General features: G+C 42.2%; 1 protein-coding gene across 3 annotated transcripts in view; it reads right to left on the bottom strand.

The window, feature by feature from the left end:
- The window catches only part of bub1 (BUB1 mitotic checkpoint serine/threonine kinase), a 74,675-nt gene that overhangs the window by 2,347 nt on the left and 53,196 nt on the right, over window positions 1-19,132 (bottom strand). For all 3 annotated transcript variants that reach the window (XM_078400276.1, XM_078400278.1, XM_078400277.1), the window contains 8 exons: window positions 17,525-17,687; window positions 17,319-17,406; window positions 16,778-17,034; window positions 11,303-11,446; window positions 9,553-9,677; window positions 4,471-4,632; window positions 2,335-2,492; window positions 86-266 (listed from right to left, as the gene is read on the bottom strand). In XM_078400276.1, the coding sequence (XP_078256402.1) occupies window positions 86-266; window positions 2,335-2,492; window positions 4,471-4,632; window positions 9,553-9,677; window positions 11,303-11,446; window positions 16,778-17,034; window positions 17,319-17,406; window positions 17,525-17,687 (1,278 nt within the window). The remainder of the gene's footprint in view (window positions 1-85; window positions 267-2,334; window positions 2,493-4,470; window positions 4,633-9,552; window positions 9,678-11,302; window positions 11,447-16,777; window positions 17,035-17,318; window positions 17,407-17,524; window positions 17,688-19,132) is intronic.

Consider the following 19,132-nt stretch of genomic DNA (forward strand, 5'->3'; position numbering starts at 1 on the left):
TGATTGTTTATGTAAAGCGCTTTGAGCACCTGATAAGGCGCTATATAAAATAAATGCTTATTATTATTATAGATGTGTGACGTACCTGGAAGGTCCATGGTTTCTCTGACAGCATTTCGATGCACTGGAAGCCTGACGTCTTACAATTTTCAACAAAAACTGCGTTTTTGGGGAACAAGTTCATGTCTATGCTTTGACCAAAGTCAATCAAAGTCAATCCCTGTGACAAGCTATCATCAACACTGGCGGCCGCACTGTCCAGGAACCTATAGTGAACATGGAATATTCTATTTAGCATTTAAAATAACATATCAAAATATGGAGAATTAAAAATGACCATTCACTGGTTCACTGGATATACCATTGCATCAAACGTCTCTACCAGGGGGAACAGTGACGCAGCGGGAGAGTTGCTGCCTCAGTGCCAGAGACCCTGGTTGCATCCTGACCTCGGGTGCTGTCTGTACAGTTTGTATGTTCTCCCTGTGACCTGTGTGGGTTTTCTCTGGGTCCTCTAGTTTCCTCCCACTTTCCATAGATGTGCAGGTTTATAGGTTGATTGGCCTCCGTATTGTCACTAGTGTGTTGAATAGTGCTAGTGTACAGGGTGATTGCTGATCGGTGCGGACTCGGTGGGCCGAAGGGACAGTTTCCACGCTGTATCTCGAAACTAAACAGTCCACTTTATGCAAAAGGCAATTACTGTATCTTTAACAAAATCTATTTAATGTGAAGTTTAAAAACAAAAGTGGGAGCTATGCTGGTAAAAGAGAAACAAATCATCATTAGGGCAGATTTGCAGTTGCAGCCTGGCACAGAAGTTCCATCACTGGTGCAACTTTGCAGAGGTTGTTGGAGTTGCCCCGACCAGCGATCCCCGTGCATTAACACTATCCCACACACACTAGGGACATTTTACAATTTTACCATAGCCAATTACCCTACAAACCTGAATGTCTTTAGAATGTGGGAGGAAACCGGAGCACCCGGAAAAAACCCACACAGGTCTGTTCAGACAGCACTAGTAGTCAGGATTGAACCCGAGTCTCTGGCGCTGTAAGGCAGTAAATATACCGCTGCGCCACCACGCCGCCCAGTTCTTTGGTGAAAAGAAGCACGTGATAGTTATCCCAATTTAATTTCCACATGGCAGAATGCTTCTTGCCAAAGAGACACATCCTAACATGTGCTTCAGGTCCACACACCTGGGCACGAATGATCTACTTTCCCATTACAGGAAGCAAAGAGTAGGAACAGAAAGCAGGGAGAAGGAATTAATGGGTCCTTTTCAGAATTGACTATTGGTAAGTGGGCAGATGCAGTATAATAATGTGAATAAATGTGAGGTTATCCACTTTGGTGGCCAGCTCAGGAAGGCAGATTATCTGAATAGTGTCAGATTAGGAGAAGGGGAGGTGCAATGAGACTTGGGTGTGCTTGTATGTTGCTACACAGAGGGGGAGCAGCGAGAGGCTTGGGTGTGCTTGTACATCAGTCACTGAAAGTAAGCATACAGGTACAACAGGCAGTGAAGAAATCCGATGGCATGTTGGCCTTCATTGCGAGGGGATTTGAGTATAGGAACGAGGAGGTAATACTGCAGTTGTACAGGGCCCTGGTGAGACCGCACCTGGAGTATTGTGTGCAATTTTGGTCTCCTAATTTGAGGAAGGATATTATTGCTATTGAGGGAGTGCAGCTTAGGTTCACCAGGTTAATTCCTGGGATGGCGAGACTGAAATATGATGAAAGAATGGGTTGACTGCGCTTGTATTCGCTGGAATTTAGAAGGATGAGAGGGGATCTTATAGAAACATAAAATTCTTAAGAGGATTGGACAGCGTAGATGCTGGAAACATGTTCCCGATGTTGGGGGAGTCCAGTACCAGGGGTCACAATTTAAGAATAAGGGGTAGGGCATTTAGGACTGTGATGAGGAAATACTTTTTCACCCAGAGAGTTGTGAATCTGTGGAATTCTCTGCCACAGAAGGCAGTGGAGGCCAATTCACTGGATGTTTTCAAGAGAGAGCTAGATTTAGCTCTTAGGGCTAAGGGAATCAAGGGAAAAAGCTGGAACGGGGTACTGATTTTGGATGATCATCATGATCATATTGAATGGCGGCTTGAAGGGTCTACTCCTGCATCTATTTTCTATGTTTCTATGAATTTTCATGGTATCCAGTGGGCAAGTACCATTACAATGCCGAGCAGTATCCATTCATTTCCTGAGCCAGCATTTAAGGACCAATAACCATTAGGTTCAATTGCTTGTTTCTTTTACCCAAGTCGCCAAAATAAAGGTAATTATCAGGAAAAAATTGCCAATACAAACCTTTCTCCGAGGATAAAATTGTCAGGTTTTATATCTCCGTGAATTAGTCCAATATTGTGCAGCTGTTCCACGATAAAGAGGATGTGGATGGCAAAGTAGATCACCAGAGGCTGAGGCATTGTTTTTTCAACAAGAGTTTTATACAGATTGGCTGCATTCTAAAAATCAAAGAAAATAATTAAACCTACTGTGTTTCTTTTCAATAAAAGAGTTACTTCTGTTTGTTCAAGTTAATTAATAAGGATAACAATGTCAACAGCCTGTTGTTCTTATCTTCCCTGATCTCTAAAACAAGACATTTTGTCTTTTGTCTTTGTTAAACTCTATATAGACATTTTCCCTATAAATAAATTGCATAAAGGACAAAGGCAGCAGGCACTGGGGGATCCCATCAACTTCTGCTCACATACCATGAGAACAGAGATTTAGCAGGGACTTCAGGGACAACCTTTTCACTCAGAGTAGGAAAGAAAACTGCAGATGCTGGTTTAAATCGAAGGACTATAGACAATAGGAGCAGGAGGAGGCCATTCGGCCCTTCGAGCCAGCACCGCCATTCAATGTGATCATGGCTGATCATTCTCAATCCGTACCCCGTTCCTGCCTTCTCCCCATACCCCCTGACCGCTATCCTTAAGAGCTCTATCTATCTCCTGCCCCCTCCCCTGACATCAGTCTGAAGAAGGGTCTCGTCTCGAAACGTCACCCATTCCACCTCTCCAGAGATGCTACCTGACCCGCTGAGTCATTCCAGCTTTTTGTGTCTACTTTTTCACTCAGAGGGTAGTTCATATCTGGAATAAGTGCCAGGAAGTAGATACAATTACATCTTTGAAGACATTTGGAAGGGTATATGATAGGAAGGGTTTGGAGGAATATAGGCCAAATGCAAGCACATGGGACTAGACCAGTGTGCTACTTGGTTGGCATGGATAAGGTGGATCAAAGGGCCGGCTTCTGTGCTGTTTAACTCTACGAGTTAAAGATATGACGCTGTTCCTGAAGTAAATCCTGGAATTCCCGATTGAATAATCATTGTGATTATTCACACCTTCACAAGGAGGACTGCAGCAGTTCAAGATAATAGGTGGCCTTCAACCTTCCTAGAACACGTGGGTATGGGCTTAAATGGTGGACTTCCCAGCAATGCCTGTATCTCAAAAGGTGAATCATTAAAAAAAATAAAAGACTTGGTGGGGTCCAGTCTATGCGAGGATCTCCAGAGCCACAACTATCTGTTTACCATTCTGCCGTAAACCATGGTGACAACAGTAAACCTGGAACAGACTTATGCCTTTATCTTGAAGCAGGTGGCACCAGGATCTAAATTCCAAACAGCCACTGAGGAGGACTTAGTAACGAGTTTGATCTTTATCTATATGAAGAAAACCTTCCTATAATTTCTCCATAGAACTCGAATACTGTAGAATTGATAAAAGTATTTACCCCTCAGGTTCTTATTAAATCTTTCCCCCTTCCCCTTAAACTTATGTCCTCTGGTTCTCCATTCCTCTACTCTGGGCAAGATCCAACGTAATTAACCCACCAATACATCCGTGGCATGCGGGTGAAAAGCAGAGAGAGTGCATATGGTAACAGGGAGCAAAATGCAAGATCCACGCGGGCAGTACCAAAGTTCAGGATTACACGCAGATTGCTGGAACTCTGAAGATCAGCTCCACCTGCTGTGAACTATTATTCAGCAAATCAAGACATTAGAGTTACTAGAATGTGCACCGAATCATGACATTGGTAGATCTTTACATTACATTTTTACCCAAGGATGGTTTTCTCAGAACAATAAATAGGGCGGCACAGTGACGCAGCGGTAGAGTTGCTGCCTAACAGCGAATGCAGCGCTGGAGACCCGGGTTCCAGCCCGACTAAGGGTGCTGTCTGTACGGAGTTTGTACGTTCTCCCCGTGTTTTCTCCAAGATCTTCTGTTTCTGCCCACACTCCAAATACGTACAGGTATGTGGGTTAATTGGCTTGGTAAATGTAAAAATTGTCCCTAGTGGGTGTAGGATAGTGTTAGTGTGCGGGGATCGCTGGTCGGCGCGGACTCGGTGGGCCGAAAGGGCCCGTTTCCGCGCTGTATCTCTAAACTTAACTAAATGCAGATATAAAACAAATACCAGCAAAGTGCCAAAACTATACAGCTCTCCAACCAAAATACAGCCATTCTGGAAGAAATGTCCAGAGTTGATGTTGTTGTAGAGATTGCAAAACTTAGACTTCAATCTCTCCCTTAGCTGAGTGTTGATGTAGAATTCCCAGGGACTGGATATTTTTTGAACCTGGAAGGCAGTTAAAAAAAACTTTAGCACTTAAAAATAAAATCACACGGTTAAATCAAAATTCAAAAAGGAAATGTTTCCTTTGTCTATTCACATCTGAAACCTTGACTTTCAGAAAGCCTTGGAAAAGGTCCCACATAGGAGATAAGTGGGCAAAATTAGAGTACATGGTATTGGGGGTAGGGTACTGACATGGGCAGAAAATTGGTTGGCAGACAGAAAGCAAAGAGTGGGGATAAATGGGTCCCTTTCAGAATGACAGGCAGTGCCTAGTGGGGTACTGCAAACTCTGTGCTGGGACTGCAGCTATTTACAATATACATTAATGACTTGGATGAAGGGATTAATAGTAACATTAGCAAATTTGCAGATGACTCAAAGCTGGGTGGCAGTGTGAACTGTGAGGAAGATGCTATGAGGTTGCAGGGTGACTTGGACAGGTTGTGTGAGTGGACGGATGCATGACAGATGCAGTTTAATGTGGGGTTATCCACTTTGGTGGTAAGAATAGGAAGGCAGATTATTATCTGAATGGTGTCAAGTTAGGAAAAGAGGACATACAACGAGATCTGGGTGTCCTAGTGCACCAGTCACTGAAAGGAAGCATGCAGGTACAGCAGGCAGTGAAGAAAGCCAATGGAATGTTGGCCTTCATAACAAGAGGAGTTGAGTATAAGAGCAAAGAGGTCCTTCTGCAGTTGTACAGGGCCCTAGTGAGACAGCACCTGGAGTACTGTGTGCAGTTTTGGTCTCCAAATTTGAGGAAGAATATTCTTGCAATTGAGGGCATGCAGCGTAGGTTCACTAGGTTAATTCCCGGAATGGCAGGACTGTCATAGGTTGAAAGACTGGAGCGACTAGGCTTGCATACACTGGAATTTAGAAGGCTGAGTGGGGATCTTATTGAAACATATAAGATTATTAAGGGATTGGAAACGTTAGAGGCAGGAAACATGTTCCCAATGTTGGGAGAGTCCAGAACCAGGGGCCACAGTTTAAGAATAAGGGGTAGGCCATTTAGAACAGAGATGAGGAAAAACTTTTTCAGTCAGAGAGTTGTAAATCTGTGGAATTCACTGCTTCAGAAGGCTGTGGAGGCCAATTCTCTGGATGCTTTCAAGAGAGAGCTAGATAGAGCTCTTAAAGATTGTCAAGGGGTATGGGGAGAAGGCAGGAACTGATTGTGAATGATCAGCCATGATCACATTGAATGCCAGTGCTGGCTCGAAGGGCCGAATGGCCTACTCCTGCACATATTGTCTATTGAAAGCAAGAAGGCTTTCTTGGTCCACAGGGTCCAGCAATTCTCAGATATAGTGTTTGTTGCAGAATCATACAGTACAGGAGGAGGCTGTCATTTGATCATTACACCTCCCATCATTTCTGCAAAAGGCTTTGAATGTGTTTGGTAAGGAATTGCAAATATGGATTTATAGACAATAGTACAAAAGGTGCAGGAGTAGGCCATTCAGCCCTTCGAGCCAGCACCGCCATTCAATATGATCATGGCTGATCATTCTTACTCAGTACCCCGTTTCTGCCTTCTCCCCATACCCCCTGACTCCGCTATCCTCAAGAGCTCTATTCTATCTAGCTCTCTCTTGAATGCATTCAGAGAATTGGCCCCCACTGCCTTCTGAGGCAGAGAATTCCACAGATTCACAACTCTCTGACTGAAAAAGTTTTTCCTCATCTCCGTTCTAAATGGCCTACCCCTTATTCTTAAACTGGTCCCCTTGTTCTGGACCCCTGCAACATTGGGAACATGTTTCCATCAAAGATAGACACAAAATGCTGGAGTAACTTAGCGGGCCAGGCTGCATCTCTGGAAAAAAGAAATAGGTGACGTTTCGGGTCGATACACTTCTTCAGACTCAGGAATTGGTTTCTTAGCATCCTATTCTTTTGGCAAATAAGTCTTTGAATTTGTTCCAAACAGTTCAATCCTTCTGGCAAATCTCTTGCTTCCCCTCCTAACCAGTTGTCTATCAAGGATCAGAATAATTTATTTTGTACGTTCAGTGTTCATTTATAAATCACTGATCCTGTATTGCCTGAACTATCAACCTGAAGCAAACAACTGCTGGAGGAACTCAGTTGGTCAAACAGCATCTGTGGAGGCAGAGCGATGGTCCTCCTAAAGTCTACTAGTATTTATTCTTCTCTAGAATATTATTCTCAGAATTTTCTACAGACTTTAAAATCGAGCCAAGAATATCCACATCATGTCTGAAGAAGGGTCTCGACCCGAAACGTCACCCATTCCTTCTCTCCAGAGATACTGCCTGTTCCGCTGAGTTATTCCAGCATTTTGTCTATAGACACAAAATATAGGTGCAGGAGCAGGCCATTTGGCCCTTCGAGCCAGCACCGCCATTCATTGTGATCATGGCTGATCGTCCACAATCAGTAACCTGTGCCTGCCTTCTCCCCATATCCCTTGGTTCCACTAGCCCCTAGAGCTCTATCAAACTCTCTTTTAAATTCATCCAGTGAATTGGCCTCCACTGCCTTCTGTGGCAGAGAATTCCACAAATTCACAACTCTCTGGGTGAAAGAAATTCTTCTCGCCTCAGTTTTAAATGGCCTCCCCTTTATTCTTAGACTGTGGCCCCTGGTTCTGGACTGCCCCAACATTGGGAATATTTTTCCTGCACCTAGCTTATCCAGTCCTTTTATAATTTTATACATCTCTATAAGATCCCCTCTCATCTAAACTCCAGTGAACACAAGCCCAGTCTTTCCAATCTTTCCTCACATGACAGTCCTGCCATCCCAGGGATTAACCTCGTGAACCTACGCTGCTCTGACTCAATAGCAATGACATCCTTCCTCAAATTAGGAGACCAAAACTGCACACAATGCTCCACCACATTGTGTCTCACCACATTGCTCCAATACTCAAATCCTCTCGTTATGAAGGCCAACATGCCATTAGCTTTCTTCACTGTCTGCTGTACCTACACGCTTACTTTGAGTGACTAGTGTACAGGGACACCCAGGTCTCGTTGAACTTCCCCATTACCTAATCTGACACCATTGAGATAATAATCTGCCTCTTTTTTTTGCCGCCAAAGTGGATAACCTCACATTTATCTACATTATTCTGCATCTGGCATGCATTTACCCACTCACTCAACCTGTCCAAGTCACCCTGTAACCTCCTAACATCCTCTTCGCAGTTCACATTGCCACCCAGCTTTGTGACATCTGCAAACTTACTTGTGTTACTTCTAATTCCATCATCCAAATCATTAATATATATTGTAAACAGTTGCGGCCCCAGCACTGAGCCTTGCGGCACTCCACTCGCCACTGCCTGCCATTCTGAAAATGACCCGTTTACTCCTACTCTTTACTTCCTGTCTGCCAACCAATTCTCTACCATGTCAACACCCTACCCCCAATACCATGTGCTCTACTTTTGCTCACCAATCTCCCATGTGGAACATTATCAAAGGCTTTCTGAAAGTCTAGATACACTACATCCACTGGCTCTCCTTCATCCATTTTACTTGTCACATCCTCAAAAAATTCCAGAAGATTAGCCAAGCAGGATTTCCCCTTCATAAATCCATGCTGACGGACTTATCCTTTTACTGCTATCCAAATGTGCCATTATTACCTCTTTAATAATTGACTCCAGCATCTTCCCCACCACCGATGTCAGGCTAACTGGTCTATAATTCCCCATTTTCTCTCTCGCTCCTTTCTTGAAAAGTGGGATAACATTAGCTACCCTCCAATCCATAGGAACTGATCCTGAATCAATTGAACATTGGAAAATGATCACCAATGCTTCCACGATTTCTCGAGCCACCTCCTTGAGTACCCTGGGGATTGATCAGCCTTCAGTCCCATCAGTCTGCCCAATACTCTTTCTCGCCTAATGCAAATTTCTTTCAGTTCCTCTGTCTCCCTAGATCCTCCGTCCTCCAGTACATCTGGGAGATTGTTTGTGTCTTCCTTAGTGAAGACAGATCCGAAGTACCTGTTCAACTCTTCTGCCATTTCCTTGTTACCCATAATAATTTCACCTGTTTCTGCCTTCAAGGGACGCACATTTGTCTTTACTAATCTTTTTCTCTTAACATACCTAAAGAAGCTTTTAGTATCCTTCTTTATATTCTTGGCCAGCTTACCCATGTACTTCATCTTTTCACCCCGTCTTGCCCTTTTTGTTACCTGCTGTTGTCCTTTGAAAGTTTCCCAATCCTCTGGCTTCCCGCTACTCTTTGCTATGTTATACATCTTTCCTTTTAGTTTTATTCCATCCCTAATTTCCCTTGTCAGCTACGGTTGCCTCTTACTCCCCTTAGAATCTTTCTTCCTCTTTGGAATGAAATGATCCTGCATCTTCTGGATTATGCCCAAAATTTTCTGCCATTGCTGTTCCACCATCATTCCTGCTAGGATCCTTTTCCAGTCGACCTTGGCCAGCTCCTCTCTCATGCCTTCGTAGTCCTCTTTCTTCAACTGCAACACTGACACTTCTGATTTAACCTTCTCCATCTCAAATTGCAAAACTAATCATATTATGGTCACTACCACCAAGTGGTCTCTTTACCCTGAGTTCCCTTATTAAATCTGGTTCATTGGACAACACTAAATCCAGAATTGCCTTCTCTCTGGTAGGCTCCAGTACAAGCTGCTCTAAGAATCCATCTCAGGTGCCCCCTATAAACTCCCTTTCTTGGGGTCCACAATCAACCTGATTTTCCCAGTGTACCTGCATATTGAAATCCCCCATTACAGGACATTACATTAGAACCAAAAATACTAGTCTGGGGCATATTCCTGTTAATCCAGGAACACAAGAGGAAGTAAGGGCATTGAAAGTACCAAAACTCAAGTCAAACTAAATCCAATCTAATTTCTATTGCGAAGAAACTAAGATTGTAATAAACTATTTTGACTCACTTTTAAGCTCACTTTGTGTTGGGTTTTCACATCAGACAGGTTATTCATATCCAAGAGTGTAGCTTGATAGACATGAGCATAGGAGCCCTCTCCGAGTAAATATGAAACCTGGTACATTTCATTTCCTAAATGCAAAGAGACGTTGGAGGTGGGGGGATAAAAAGTATTCTTACACGTACTGCACAGAAAATTTACCACCAGATAAAATCTTGACATACAAAGAAAGAGACTAAAATCTAGCAATCCAGGTCCACCACTGATTTTCCGGCACCCTTGGTTCCAGAGCCTTTCTGGCTGATTTCAAATGGCCTCTCATAATGTAGTCCGGATTAGAGGTGTTGGATCAACAGTTGTCTGAAAATCGGTGGTAAACATATATTCAATTAAAATAGGTTGAAGAGAAACACTGGCATTGGGCAGTGGCACTCTTTCAATAGTGTGAAGATCTCAACACTACAATTTATTGAAGCAAATTTAATGCTATATTTGTTATATTCATATTCTATGAGGGATAGTAAGCAGATAACTTATAGGAATCATAGAACCCATATTTTCACACCACCACCTTCCCACCAACATCTTTTAGCTACCGTACTTCTCCCTTATTTTGATTCTTTTACATTCACAGGACATGGAAAATTGCCTTATCCTTCCCGAAATGATCTAGAATTGAATGGTTTATTGACAATTTCACACAAAGGGAGGCGGGTCTATGGAACAAGCTGTTAGAGGAGGTGGTTGAGGTGGAACCGTCCCAACATCTAAGTAACAGTTAGAAAGGTACATGGATAGGACAGGTTTAGAGGGATATGGATCAAACACAGGGAGGTGGGACCAGTGTAGCTGGGATATGTTGGCCGGTGTGGGCAAGTTGGGCCGAAGTTTTCACACTATGACCGTTAGAAATCAGTGTCCCACAATCTGAATGAATCAAGATAACAATTTCCTTACACTAAACATGGGTTTTAACATTCTGGTAGTCACCAATTGTTTCAGAGATACAAGAACTTGCAGATGCTGGAATCTTTAACAAAACACAAAGTGCTGGAGGAATCAGTGAGTCATACAGCATCTGTGATGGAAAGGGTGTTTGGTTCAGGACCCTTCCTCAGGCTGATGAAGTGTGAGGTGGGAGAGCAAACTGGAAAAGAGATATATGAACGGAACAAAGCTTGGCAAGTGATAGATGGGTACATGCAGGGGGTGATTGGCCGATGGATGAAGAAGGTGTCAAAGGCTTGACGTGAAATGGATTCAAAAGGTCTTATAATGAGAGAATAGGAGTGAAATGTGGAGCCAGAAGGAGGGATATGGGTGGAAGAGGAACCTGGGGGAGGGGGAAAGAGTGTATTAAAGGGAAAAGAAGGACTTGGGGATAGAAAGAAGAGAATGGAGCAAGGTGGTTGTAGATGTGCAATTATTTTTTATATATATATATATATATATATATATATATATATCTGCGTATTATTGCATTTGACATGGGGACATTATTTTTGACTTTACACTATTACTGATTATTTGTCTGTTTGTTTTACATATAAATATATTGAACATTTTTTTATTGTTCATTATGTTTTTTTCCCAGTACTATGTTCACATATCTGTTGTGCTGTTGCAAGTAAGAATTTAATCGCTCTGTTTCAGGGCATATAACACTCAACTCTTCTTGACTTATCATGCCGCAAAATAAGAATTTAATTGTTCCGCTGTCGATACATAAGACAATCCATACACTCTTGACTCTTACCCAAGCGAAGGTTGGTTTTTGGCTTGACAGCAGGCAAGTTGGCCTCCCAAGTCATAAAAGAAGAGTAGGAACTCAATGGTTTGCTTAGATTTGACAGAAGTTCTCTAATAAGATCCTTATTCCAAGGATTTCTAATGATTACACCTAGAAAGACAGATAGAAAATCAGTTATGATTTTATAATTAATTTGAATCAGTATAAAATGGTACGGTTTTGGTCACATTGGTACAGTCAAAATCATGACTAAAGAGCTTCATAGAAAATAGGTGGAGGAGGCCATTTGGCCCTTCGAGCCAGCACCGCCATTCATTGTGATCATGGTTGATCATCCACAATCAGTAACCCGTGCCTGCCTTCTCCCCATATCCCTTGATTCCACTAGCTCCTAGAGCTCTATCTAACTCTTTCAAATTCATCCAGTGAATTGGCCTCCATTAACCTCTGTTGCAGAGGATTCCACAAATTCACAACTCTCTGGGTGATTTTATTTTTCTCATCTCAGTTTTAAATAGCCTCCCCTTTATTCTTACACTGTAGCCCCTGGTTCTAGACTCCCCCAACATTGGGAACATTTTTCCTGCATCTACCTTGTCCAGTCCTTTTATAATTTCATGTTTCCATAAGATCCCCTCATCCTTTTAAACTCCAGTGAATACAAGCCCAGTCTTTCATCAAATGACAGTCCCGCCATCCCGGGGATTAGCCTGGTGAACCTACACTGCACTGCCTCAATAGCAAGGATGTCCTTCATCAAATTAGGAAACTAGAACTGCACACAATACTTCAGATGTGGCCTCACCAGGGCCCTGTACAACTGCAGTAGGACCTCTTTACTCCTGTACTCAAATCCTCTTGTTATGGAATCCAACATGCCATTAATATTCTTCACTGCCTGCATGTTTACTTTCAGTGACTGGTGTACAAGGACACCAGGTCTCGTTGCACGTCCCTTTTTCCTAATCTGAAATCATTGAGATAATAATCTGCCTCCTTGTTCCTGCCGCTAAAGTGGATAATCTCACATTTATCTACATTATACTGCATCTGCCCACTCATTCAACCTGTCCAAGTCACCCTGCAACCTCCTAGCTTCCTTTTCACAGTTCACACTGCCACCCAGCTTTGTGTAATCTGCAAATTAGCTAGTGTTACATTTAATTCCATCATCTAAATCATTAAGTGTAAGAAAATAACTGCAGATGCTGGTACAAATCGAAGGTATTTATTCACAAAATCTGAAGAAGGGTCTCGACCCGAAACATCACCCATTCCTTCTCTCCTGAGATTATATCTAAATCATTAATATATATTGTAAATAGTTGCAGACCCTGCACCGGCACTCCACTCATCACTGCCTCCCATTCTGACAGGGACCCATTTATTTCTACTCTTTGTTTCCTGTATGCCAACCAATTCTCTATCCATGTCAATACCCTACCCCCAATACCATGTGCTCTAAGTTTGCCCACTAATCTCCTGTGTGGGATCTTATCAAAGGCTTTCTGAAAGTCCAGATACACTACATCCACTGGCTCTCCTTCATCCATTTTACTTGTCATATCCTCAAAAAATTACAGACGATTAATCAAGCAGGATTTCCCCATCATAAATCCATGCTGACTTGGACCAATCCTTTACTGCTATTGAAATGTGCCATTATTACTTCTTTAAAAATTGACTCCAGCATCTTCCCCACCTAACTGGACTCTCTTGCTCCTTTCTTGAAAAGTGGGATAACATTAGCTACCCTCCAAACAACAGGAACTGATCCTAAATCTATAAAACATTGGAAAATGATCACCAATGTGTCCACGATTTCTAGAGCCACCTCCTTGAGTACCTTGGAATGCAGACCATCAGCCCCTGGGGGTTTATCAGCCTTCAGTCCCATCAGTCTACCCAATACTATTTCTCGCCTAATGCAAAGTTCTTTCAGTTCCTCTGTCTCCCTGGAACCTCTATCCTCTAGTACATCTGGGAGATTGTTTGTGTCTCCCTTAGTGAAGACAGATCCAAAGTACCTGTTCAACTCTTCTGCCATTTCCTTGTTCCCCATAATAATTTCACCCGTATCTGCCTTCAAGGGACCCACATTTGTCTTTACTAATCTTTTTCTCTTAACATACGAAAATAAGCGTTTACTATCCTTCTTTATATTCTTGGCCAGCTTCCCCTCGTACTACATCTTTTCAGCCTGTATTACCCATTTGTTACCTGCTGTTGTCCTTTGAAAGTTTCCCAATCCTCTGGTTTCCCGCTGCCCTTCGCTATGTTATACACCTTTTCTTTTTGTTTTATTCCATCCCTAATTTCCCTTGTCAGCCACGGTTGCCTCTTACTCCCCTTAGAATCTTTCTTCCTCTTTGGAATGAAATGATCCTGCATCTTCTGGATTATGCCCAAAAATTCCTGCCATTGCTGTTCCACCATCATTCCTGCTAGGATCCCTTTCCAGTCGACCCTGGTCAGCTCCTCTTTCATGCCTTCATAATCCTTTGTTCAACTGCAACACTGACACTTCCGATTTAACTTTCTCCCTCTCAAATTGCAGATTAAAACTTATTATATTGTCACTACCTCCTAGCAGTTCCTTTACTTTGAGTTCCCTTATTAAATCTGGTTCATTGGTCAACACTAAATGCAGAATTGCCATCTCTCTGGTAGGCTCTAGTACAAGCTGCTCTAAGAATCCATCTCGGCACTCTCCAAACTCCCTTTCTTGGGGTCTAGAACCAACCTGATTTTCCCAGTCTACCTGCATATTGAAATCGCCCATAACCACTGTGGCATTCATTACCTGACATTCATGGATTCCAAAAATTCCTAAAGTAACACTGCACCCTTCAGATGAAAAAAATATTGAGAGGCAATGACCTATTCCACCCAAAGATCACAAAGCAGATCTTTCATCTAGATGCCCTTTATTCTGTTGGACAATATCCCGTTCCCACTGGGCAAATGCTTAAGACCGTCTCAGGGGAGTGCACAGACTAGCAACGTCTTCCACTATGCTATCGGTGCAGCCAGGGAACCCCATTGAAATGGACACTTCATGGAGTCCAATCTTTGCATGTGCGAAGGAGCTTTTTAATTAAGAGATATCTTTGATTGAGAAAATCAAAACATTCAACAATTTACTTTTCAGTTGTGGCTTGGACGCCTGATAACCCTGGAGGTTGGATCACAACACCTATTGATCTGTTACACGGTTCCAGATAGTCACTTGTATGCAGAGACCACACTGGAATGAGTTCTGATGCAGGTAGCTGGTGATCTGGGGCGACACCGTAGCGCAGGGGTGGAGTTGCTGCCTTACAGCGCTTACAGCACCAGAGACCCAGGTTCGATCCCGACTATAGGTGCTGTCTGTACAGAATTTGTACGTTCTCCCCATGACCGTGTGGGTTTTCTGAGATTTTCTCACACTCCAAAAACATACAGGTTTGTAATATGATTGGCTTGGTGTAAATGTAAATTGTCCCTAGTGTGTGTGTGTGTAGGATAGTGTTAATGTGCAGGATCGTTGGTTGGTGCGGACTCGGTGGGCCGAAGGGCCTGTTTCCGCGCTGTATCTCTAAACTAAACTTAGGGCGGTGAAAGGTCTCTCTAGGATGACGTGCCAAAAGTATGGTGTAGTGCAATAATAGTGTAATATAGTTGATTACATACAATGCCCAAGCAACATTTTATTAAAGCTTAAAACATTTGTAGACTTGAGGCAAGAAAAGGTATGGGTGATATTTAAAGACCAAAAAACCATCAATGGTCAATATTATCTAAAGAGATTATTAAATGGGTTAACATTCAGAAAAATACGCAGTTACTTAAAGATAGCAAGCATTTTAAGCATACTTAAAGACTGAGGAAGTAATGGGGTGAACTGAAGAAACAAACATATTTCAAACATTCGGTTTTGCATAGATGCCTTTTGATAATAATGTTTCACAGTACTAAGAGCTGCCACATTACTCAAACAATTGGAATAGAAAACGATATGACAATGTTCTCAAACGCACATACATATTTCACTGTGATACATAGATGGCACACCGACATTTGCAAGCAAAGACATTGGTAGGCTGGACAAAAAGACAATGACAAATTCAAATTTCTAGCAAGTCTAAAATAATATCTCAATGTATTGAATTTATTTTCACGCTATCTGAGCTGATAATTTAGCAACCCCCAAGTGAGGGCCAGAGCCAGTACAGAATGGCCAACAGGAGCCTGAAATGGAGTTGACACTGAAGAGAAGCAACAGGTATTTATTAATAGTACAGTACACAGTTGTAGATTAACAACACGACATGTTACTGGTGATATATATTCAAGAATCACAGAGTAAATATGCTTTATTTCCAAACAAAATGTTAGCACTCTCAGACGTTCAGGTGAAAACACTCCAGGTCACTGAGTAGCAGGGTTTATTGACAAACAGGAAGTCCCTCATGCCAAAGTGCACCACGTTTCTCTGCCTCCTGCCATTCACACGTGTATTTCCAGCATTTTTCAATTTTAGTCACTTCTTTCTCCATTATTTTATAGATGTAAAATCTTAAAATGATAAAGCATCACTGAACTCCCAGTACACGCTGAGCTCTGCAGTGCTGCTTAGTTTACAGATTCAGCGTGGAAACAGACCCTTCGGCCCACCGAGTCTGCACCGACTAGCGATCTCCACACAATAGCACTAGTCTTACACACACTTAGGACAATTTACAATTTTTAATATACCAAATCAATTAACTAACAAATCTGTACATCTTTGGAGTGTGGAAGGAAACGGACGATCTCAGAGAAACCCCACGCAGGTCAAGGAGAGAACGTACAAAGTCCGTACAGATAAGAACCCATAGTCAGGATCAAACCCGGGTCTCTGGTGCTGTAAGGCAGTAGCTCTACTGCTACGCCACCGTGCTGCTCATATTGCTATTTTGAATGAAACCAATTATTGGCAAATGTGTCCAAAATGAACCCCAGAAATGAAAAGTCAGTTCTTTGACTGCTTTGACTGCCCTCCTGATTAAATTTTACTTTGTATGCCTCATTGTCACCATCCCCCAGCTAACAATGATCTATTCTACATTTTCATTAATTTTCATCCTTTTTGATCTCTCGTTTTCACACCTTCCCCTTCCATATCCTTGTTTCCCGCTCCCGACTCTCAGTCTGAAGGTCGTGACCCAAAACGTCACCCATTCCTTCCATCCAGAGATGCTGCCTGAGTTACTCCAGCATTTTGTATCTATCTTCCTTGTTTATAATGTCTTGAACATTTTTATACTAAAGACGTATTTTAGGGTACTGCTTAATAATAGTTAGAAAGAACAGGACCCAGAAAAAAATATATATTACCACCATTGCTCATTGAAAGCGAAATAGATTCTGATGGAGTTAAAGGCAGTTACATCTCCCCCAAATCTCCCCCCCCCCCCCCCCCATCTGTAGGAAGCATGAGTGATCACTCAGATTTACCAGGCTCTGTTGAAGTCTCATTTGGCTCCTCATCAAACTGGAGGTCATTGCAGTGCATTTCGTCTAGACAATAAAATGACTGTTCAGGTAAGAGACTGTTCGGGTATTCTTCATGGCTAGGCAGTGTGCACAACTCCTCAACCATCTGAAATTCCTCAGAGAGTTCCGGTTCATTGGATGCATCCCGATTAATGCTATAGTCAAAGGCAGGGGCTGATAAGTGATTGACCGCTTCCAAGCCTAGATCCTGGACTGAACTGTATAAAAAAAAAAGTTTGGGGATAGGGACAAAGGGATGGTGTTGGTGGAGGAAGAATATATAATAACCGCACCAATAAAATTTGTTTGGATTGAGAAAGTTTTTTTCCTCATCTTTGGCCACGCAATTTATGAAACTATCAAATATTACAATTCTAAAATTTTCCCAATGCAATCTACACTGAAAATTCAAAGAATAATAAATGTAACCAAATGATTTAAAAAAGCTAAATCTCAATATTTTCAGGAAAAATTGTATACTCTAGGTGCTGGAAGTTCCTACCTAAGTTTTCTGACTTTGGCAAGTTGAATGTGTTCCTCTTCCGTGCCGTGAAGAGTGGCGAATTCATCATTTTTAATTTCCGTGATTTCTGGAAGAATATTGATACTTTCGTAACTACATTTCTGCTATAGTTTTCCCAGTTAAACAAGTTCGCAGTACACAAATCAGTGCTTAAAGTCGACTTTCACCACAAAAGGGGACCTTACTTTCACCACATTCCTCTGAATCTCGCTTTGGATGCTGTGGTACCCCATAGAATGGAGTTGATGCTAATGCTGTGGCAAAGGTAAGATCCTCCGTAATATTTGGGTAAATCGTCAGCGTTTTATCACACACTGCCCAAATAGCTTGATCTTGATCATTTATTTCCTGAAAAAAAGTTGGTGAAAAGTAAAATTATTGGTTTATAAAGCAAATTACATAACAACAAAATTTACATATGACATACAACTTTCCCAGCAATTGAATTATGGCATTACTGCCAGTTTATTGGGACAATTTTCACATTACTAATCCCCTTTACTGAAGAAACATTAAGGTGGTAAACAGCATTGAGTGATTTGAATGCTTTACTCTTTATTCAGCATTGGGGTGGGGGACATTTTATATCACAATGACCATATGACATCATAAAGTGGTTTATACCAATAAAGTTGTGAAACTATTTACTGAATACCACAGGTGAGATACAATCATAAATGGAATATGAGGATGATCATGTTAGTTTGCGAAGGTAGACACAAAATGCTGGAGTAACTCAGCGGGACACGCAGCATCCCTGGAGAGAAGGAATGGGTGACTTTTCAGGTCAACACCCATCTTCAGAAGGGTCTTGACCCAAAACGTCACCCATTCCTTCTCTCCAGAGATGCTGCGTGTCCCGCTGAGTTACTCCAGCATTTTGTGCCTACCTTCGATTTAAACCAGCATCTGCAGTTCTATCTTACACATGCTAGTTTGCTACTTCATTTATGAAAGACTTAAACAGAATTATTCAGGTGATGTTCAAGCATCCTTGACCAAGATGCATACAATATTTGTTCTATACTAAGCATCTAAAGATATAAAATTAATTGCTGAAACATTAGAACTGCAGTTGCTGGTTAGTGTACAAAACGACACAGAGTCAGAGATACTAACCCAATGGGTCAGGCAGCATTCCTGGAGAACATTGATAGGTGATGTTTCGAGTTGAGGAGTGCCAGACCCGCTGAGTTACTCCAATACTTTGTGTCTTTAAAATTAATATCCTCTCTTGCACATCTGATGAGTGAAAGTCACAGCTAGGAAACAAGCCTTTCGACCCACCAAGTCCAAACCATCAGCCACTTGTTTGCACTATTCCTACATCAGATTTTTCTTAAATTCTCCCCGTGTTCAGATCAACTCCTCCCCAAATTCATCAGTCACTCATTTGCCAGGGACAACTTAATATGGCCACTTGAGCCACAAATCGCACGCCTTTGGGATGTGGGAGGAAAATGTGTATCCACACAGCCACAGGGAGAACAATCGTAAACTCCACAAGCAGCATCAGAGGTCAGTATTGACCATTCTGCCTGTGAGGAGTTTGCATTTTCCCTTGAGCTTGTGGGTTTCCTCTGGGTGCTCGGTCCATTCCCACATCCCAAAGACGTGCGAGTTTGTAGATTAATTGGCCTCTAAAATTGCCCCTAATGTATAGGGAGTGGATGAGAAAGTGGGATAACATAGAGCTCGCGTGAACGGATGATGCAGGTCAGCTTGGACCCATTTCCAACCTGTATCTCTGAACCAAACTCTATAAAGTAGACATAGGTGTCTGGCACTGTGAG

The sequence above is a fragment of the Rhinoraja longicauda genome, chromosome 5, assembly GCF_053455715.1.
Source record: "Rhinoraja longicauda isolate Sanriku21f chromosome 5, sRhiLon1.1, whole genome shotgun sequence".
NCBI lineage: Eukaryota > Metazoa > Chordata > Chondrichthyes > Rajiformes > Arhynchobatidae > Rhinoraja > Rhinoraja longicauda.